Source organism: Nannospalax galili, unplaced genomic scaffold (assembly GCF_000622305.1).
Source record: "Nannospalax galili isolate Female #2095 unplaced genomic scaffold, S.galili_v1.0 scaffold2893, whole genome shotgun sequence".
In the NCBI taxonomy this organism is placed as follows: Eukaryota; Metazoa; Chordata; class Mammalia; order Rodentia; family Spalacidae; genus Nannospalax; species Nannospalax galili.
Window position 1 is genome coordinate 450,857 of NW_008332965.1, and position 7,345 is coordinate 458,201.

General features: G+C 38.2%; 1 protein-coding gene across 10 annotated transcripts in view; it reads right to left on the minus strand.

The window, feature by feature from the left end:
- Snap91 (synaptosome associated protein 91) overlaps window positions 1-7,345 on the minus strand; it is a 135,420-nt gene that overhangs the window by 44,094 nt on the left and 83,981 nt on the right. For all 10 annotated transcript variants that reach the window (XM_029560987.1, XM_029560981.1, XM_008827837.1 and 7 more), the window contains 2 exons: window positions 4,670-4,697; window positions 1,055-1,164 (listed from right to left, as the gene is read on the minus strand). In XM_029560987.1, the coding sequence (XP_029416847.1) occupies window positions 1,055-1,164; window positions 4,670-4,697 (138 nt within the window). The remainder of the gene's footprint in view (window positions 1-1,054; window positions 1,165-4,669; window positions 4,698-7,345) is intronic.

Here is a 7,345-nt window from a genome sequence, read left to right on the forward strand (position 1 = left end):
TATTTTAATAGCTTAATTGGGGGCTGAAGGTACTGCTCATGGGTATAGGACTTGCCTAACATGTACAAGGTTCTGGGTTTGATCCCCAGCACCATAAAAATGAAACGGTGAAAATCAGAAAAGAGCCTAATCAAATCATTCCTAAGAAACAATTTATTTTAGTGTGTCGGCAGAAAGCACCCAGTTTCACCGAACAGATAAAAAGCACAAGTAAGCACGGCACACAGATGTTAAACATGGTATGATATATAGACTTACTGTTCAGTTTAAAACTCAAGTTTCTAAACAGAGTGTGTTTATGATCAGAGTCACAGATATTCCAAAATGGGACTAGGATCTTTTCAAGGCAAAACAGTCAAAGAGTTGACCCAAAATTATCATTTGAGGAAGCTCTGAAATTGTTGATTCGTTTTAGACAGTTCTTTAGATCAGGCTCAGTCAAGCCCCATTCTTCCCACACTCTGAAAGCTGACTATGGACATCGATGGGCCTCTTCCTACCACCCCAGCTGAGCACCTCCTGTGCACCATATGCACCAGCTAATCAGCCTGTAACTACAAAGTGTTTCTATTTTCATTGACAGGGTTTCTCATAGCCCTGTTTGGCCTCAAACTTGCTATGTGGCCCAGACTGGTTTTAAACTCATTATTTCCTGCCTCAGTCTCCTCAGTGCTGGGATTACAGGCTTGCGCCACCATGTTGTTACTGGTTTTGAAGCACTTTGAAATACCTTTTTCAGTTTCCTACAGGAAGAAAGTGATTTTAGTATAAATTTTCGTATCAGTCAATTTTAGAACTTGCAGTATCTACATCTTTCTTCTGGTTCCCTTCTAAAACATATGAGCAACAGCACAGGTCTTCCAAAGGATACAGGCTTAAGTAACTCTAAGGGCGTAAAAGAATTTACTGTGTATGGCAAAAATAACATCCAAGAGCCATTTTATTAGAATTAGATTTCATCTGATAAAATTGTTTGGGAACGGTGTAGTACATTAAAAACAAAACAAAAATGTAATCAAGTATTAACTGGTTTGCTTCATACTCAGTGACTAACCTGACTGGGATAGCCGCAGATGCAGCTGCAAACAAATCAACTGGTGGGGATGTGTCGATAGTTTTAGCTGGTGTAGAATTAGGAGACGTCACAGTTGTGGCTGGAGAAGACTGAAAATCAGGATACATAACAAATACAGGTCAATATGAATCTGAACCACACAAGGCACCAGTGTTTTTGCTTTGCAGACCCATGATATTCCAGCATTTATTTCGCAATTTCTCATAGTAGACAAAAACTCAAGAAAAATTGAAATCGAGAATAGTAATAACCACTTTAGTTAAAACATACCGTAAGCTCTAACCATTAAATATGATTTATGTAAATGTTGTTATAAAATATTTGGCCTAACATTACAGTGAGCTGTAGTCATGTGTTTAAAATCAAGCTAAATATGCTTTCTGAAACTAAAATTGGGAAATAATTTATTATCTGTCAAAAATTATAAGTGTGATAACTGCTATAAAACCACAGTCACTATTTTTCAGTTCATCTTAAATATACTTCAAATGAAGTCTCCTCAGATGACTTTAACATACAGACATTTAACTTAACAAATAAGTTCATAGTTGGCAGGAAACAATTCACAAGAAAGATTCAAGTCACTGATGGTCTGAGGATATCATGACTATATTCTATCATAATGCAAAATAAAAGATAAAAAGTGAAATAAAATCTAAAACTTGTGGCTGGGGAGATGGTTCCATCAGTAGAGCATCAGCTGTGCATGCATGAGGACCCAAGTTCAGATCCTCTGCACCCATGCCAAAAGCTGTAGTGGGTGTCTGTAAGCTTAACACTTTTGCAGGGGCAAAGACTGGTAGATCCCTGGAGTTTACTGACCAGTAAGTCTAGTCAAATCAATGAGTTTCAGGTTCAAGGAGAGAACCTGTCTCAAAAAACAAGGCAGAAAGAGACTGAGGAAGATACCCAACATCAACCATTGGCCTCCACACACAGGTACACATATGTACATATACCCATATACATACATACATACATCCCCCAAATCTAAACCTGGTGTTTGTCTATACATTTTAAACATACTTTTTAAAAAGATGTGTCTTAATTCATGTGTGTGTGTGTGTGTGTGTGTATCTGTGCGTCTGTGTGTGTCTGTGTGTATCTATATGTGTATGCCTACGTGCGTGTAGATATCCATGGAGGTCAGAAGAGGGCATTAGATCCCCTGGAGTTGGAGTTACAGGCAACTGTGAGGCACCTGATGTGTGTCCTCTGGAAGAACAGTAAGTGATTTTAACTGATGAGCCATAATTCTAGTGTACAATTCACAAGAGTAAACATAACAACATTTCAAAACAGTCTACTGAGCCTTAATTCTGTAAGTGGAAATGAAACATAGCAGTAAATAAAATACACAAAATCAAGAGCAAACACAGGCTCTGCCACCTGATTTCAAATAGGACAAATTTAAAGGAAGTTTAAAAAAAAAGAATAACAAAAAATTAAAAAAAAATGATGGATAAGAAGTTCATGGGAAATTCTGTATTTCAATAGTCCAACAAAAATAACCGATCAAGAAGTCAAAATCCAAGTTCCAGGGAATCTAAATCTCTCTTCTGGCCTCTGTGTGCATTGCACAACATGGGTTATATACGCACATGCACAACACTCATACACACAAAATATAAGTAGATTTAAAAAAGAAAATGATAAATGAATCCTCCCTGGGCAATAAAAAGTTCAAATCTTCCAAATGGAACACAGAAGTTCATGAGAAGAATAGGAAACCACTAGCTATGCAGCTAACTGCATTTTGTCCAATGTGGACACCGACGGCTCTAATCAAGCCTTCTGTAATGCTTGTAAATAAACTTAGAAAAGTTGATGCATATAAAATAACACTGATAACTAAGGACAGCAAATATCACTACAGATGTAAATGGAGAAGTAAAGAAGGGCAGATGCCCATTACAAATGCCTTGTGACAATAACTCTAATCTAATCTGAGAACTTGGAAAACAGACCCCCACCCCTGCCCAGGAATCCATAAAAGAAAACACCAGTAAGATTTAGAGCACCACAACAGCAAAGGAAGCCCCAGTTAGACCACACTCCACTAGGCAGTCACAGCTGGAAATTTCTACATAGGCATAATTTTTGTTTGTTTGCTTGCTTTTTATTTTGAGACAGAGTCTCTCTGAAGCCCCTGGAACTCACTATGTAGGCCAGACTGACCTCCATCTCACAGAGAGCTGCTTGCCTCTGCCTCCCAGTGTTGGGATTAGAGGTGTGCCCCACTATGCCTTTTGGCTTTAATGGTTTATTTTTGTATCAGAAAAACTGAAAAGAATTTTGCTTCTATGTGTTTAGTTTTATTGTTGATTTTTCTTCCAGGCCCCAAGGGAATCTTAGGCAAGCAGCCAGGCAGGCACTGACTGGCACAGCACATGCTAGAGGGAGTCCTCAGCACAGTTGTAATAACCCCCTTGATGCCAATAATGATGGCAATTACATAATGGAGGTCTGTCAGAGAAAGAGCACATCTATTACACGTCTGCCTGAGAACACAATGGCAGATGTGAACCACAGAGTTCAGGAAGCACGTGCTCTCATCAGGGAAAGCCTTCATCCTGTCCTTCAACAGGCAAAGAAAGAGATGGAGAGCTGAAGGAATTAGCATATTATAGCAGGCATGCATGCACTATTTTTCTACCATTAAAATACCCATGATACTATATGTGCCTTGCCTATTTCATAGAGCTGTCAGAATATGCAAAGAGGCTTTTTAACCAGAAAAACATTATATGGATACAGATGGCTTCAGTTGTAAATACAAGAAAAATCTCACCTATTTGGGATACTGAGTTCTAACAGAGAGCTAAATTGCATATACTGTACTACACTGAGCTCAGACAGTAAAACAAGAGAAAATACATAAAAATACAGCTTAATCTTTCCTCAAAAATTTAAATCATGAGATCCATCAATGCATGGATTTTTTATTTTATTTATGGATATTTTATTTTACTTCTAAGTACATACCCAAAATAATTTAACAGCAAAGTCTCAAGTAAATATTTTACACTGAAGTATACTGCACTATTTACCATACGGAGACAGCGTAAGTCATTTAAGTATCCTTTGGCAGAAGAATGAACAAATTGTGGTTCACACATACAATGGACTATTACTCAAAATTAAAAAGGAAAATTTGGCTTATGGTATAACAAAGGGGAACCCTGAAGACATACTAAGTAAATTAACTAATTATAAAAGAATAGATGCTACTCAAAATTAAAAAGGAAAATTTGGCTTATGGTATAACAAAGTGGAACCCTGAAGACATACTAAGTAAATTAACTAATTATAAAAGAATAGATGCTGTTTTAATCCATTTAGATGAGGTACCTAGAGTAACTGAATTTATGTAGAGAGAAAGCAGAATGGTGGATTGCAAGGACTGGAGGCCTGGGGAGCTACTGTTTAATGACTCTGGACTTTCCTTTTTGGAAGATGAAAGTTTTGAAAATGTGTGGGACAGCAATATGAACACACTCCCTGCCTGACCTTCACACATAGCCACGGCCAGTGGTAAAAAGGAACAAACAAACAAACAAACAAACAACCTTGAAAAGCAAAAGAACAACTTACCTTACTTAATGGAGAGGGAGCACCAGATCTAGAAGACAAGAAAATAAAATCTGAAGAGCCTGGATACAGTTTGTGATGCTTCATCCAGCTGTTCACGCTAGCTCTTTATGCCAATGGAGAGGCTCTCAAAACAGTTACTACTCAATTATGATATTCTTTTATAATATTTCCCACTGGCTTAATTTCTATTACTAGACAGTCTTAAATCAAAATTATTTTCTATTAAGTCATAATTATTGTCTATATCCACCAAACTAAACTGTTCAATTTTTTAAATTTCCCAAGATTTGAGAAAAGGCATACTACATAAAAATTTTTAAAAGAACACCTCTTGGTTATTATTTTAAAAAGTTAGAATGCACACCAAGAAAGAGCACATCTTATAATTCATCAAATTATAGTTGTTATGTATTAAAGAAGAACCCTAGAGAAAAAGTTAAAGGACCACAGTGAATGGCAACCCAACGTGAAGATCTTTTGGGAACTGATGACTGCTGGGAGGAGTAGAGGCAGTATCTTTCAAGAATGGGACTCTTGGTAGGTTAACCAGGCTTCAGTGCATGGACCCCCACGGAGGACTTTTGGGGACACAAATTAGACTCTATAGGCTGTATATACATAATAGAGTATGTTAAATTGGGTGGGGGCAATAGGGGAAATGGGGAGGGGACCCAAACCCCATCAAGCTATACTGCATAAGAACTGTAAAACTTCAATAAAAATGTTTTAAGGAAGACTGCTTTTGAGCCATGTGAGTCCACTAGACCTAGCACCTATGACCACACTCCTGAGGTCTGTGTTTTTTTATTTTCATGCCCCAAATGAAAATTCTCTAGGAAAAACAGTCTAGTCATTCTTTGATAACTAGTGAGAGCTTGGAAAAGAAGAGCAACTTGATTGCTTATTTCTAAGGCAGCGAGGGAGCATTAAGGAGTTAAAAATGTTCCCGAGTCAGACTGCAGCACAGACTAACACAGTCATGTGCCACCAATCCCTCAGAAACAGTTGCCTAAACAAACACAATGAAGACAAAATGCACTTCGGTACAAAGCTGAATTCAGGGTGGTATTGGATTGGTAAGGATGGCTTTCCACTCAGCTACAGGGCAGAACGTTAGTAACTAGAAGTTTGTCCACTATTATGAAAAGTTCACCAATCTACCAATACGATATTCCAGACTCATACCATATACAGATCTGTAATTGCTCATTTCTAAGGGCCTACTGAAATGAAGAGAGTCAATGTTTCTGTATCTACAGAAACTGATTTGGGTACCTAAAAATCGAGTACAGCACGAGGTTGAAGTATCGCTCATGAATGTTTGGCTAATCCCGTCTCCACTCCCATCATGTTTCCATTATACATATGGAAAAGGAAGGGAGTTAAATTTACAAACCTAGAAAGTAAAACAAAACAAAGAGATGCCATGGTTGCCATTTGACATGGCCACTTTCTGAGAAGAAATTATTTTTTCTCTCAATCGAGTTTCATGAGGCAATTCCTTAAGGTATCAATATGGTGCAACATAAAAGAGTTAAGAATAAGCAGGAACTCCTGAAATATTCCCCAGCGCACCCATGAAAGTTGGCAACAGCCTCTACCTCATCGTGAGAATAACGCAGCAAAAACAACAGAATGCTGCCACCTGCTGTTCAAGAGTATAAACCCCAAAGCCGTGTGGAAAATTGTAATTGGCACAATCGTGAGTTTGCTGAAATCCTGTAAGAACCCTGCTATTCAAAGACACCTGTAGATACCCCACAGATTAGCAGACCAGCGAAAATACATTGTCTTTGCCGAGCTGTCAGGATATTCTATCTTAAGTGCTTATTACCTGTCTCCATTGCTGGAAAAGAACATATCCTGCTGTTTTATAATCTGAACATTTTATGCAGCACCGGGTATTTTGAAGGTATTTTTTGAAATTTTAAATGCGAACGCATAAATAAATAAATAAATAAATAAATAAATAAATAAAATTCTAGTTGAAAAATCTCAAACATTGTCTTCTGTGAAGCTAAGCTGTGGAGATGAGTGTCCTCCATCCCACTGACCAGATCTGGCCTTCACAGTGCTTTATTGACAGGTGTTTCTACAGGACCAGCAATCTTGAATGGAAACCTAAAGGCTCCCAAAGCTCTGGAAGGTTGACAACTAGCCCAAGTATCATTATTCTATTTTCACCCTTTCCTTCTTCTCCCCTTTCTGCTCCCATTTCTCCCTCGTCTTTCTGTTATGGAACAGGGTCTGGCTATGCAGCCAGGCTGGCCTATAACTCCAGACCCTCCTGTCTCAGCCTCCTGAGGGCTGGGATGACAAGATTGCATCATCACACCTCATCATTCTTTATGGTGAATTCAAGACTCTGCTCAAAGTTTGTGTGCTTTGCGGAGCTTGTGCCTGGTCCGCCTTCCAGTCCACCCTACTGAAGCACACGTGAACCTGGCACACTAGCTCCCCTCTCACACTGCATAAACTACGTCCTACCAGTTTCTTGCTTGATATTCCCTTTGCGAAAGAAAATGCTACAATCTTTTGTGTATAAACAGTGATATTCATTACAGACTAAAACTTGTTTTTATAATTTCAATGTGTAAAAAAACTCTAGAACATAGTGGATCGAGTTGGGGAAACTAAGCTATTATAGTACCAATAAAATAATAAATTAATAAAATA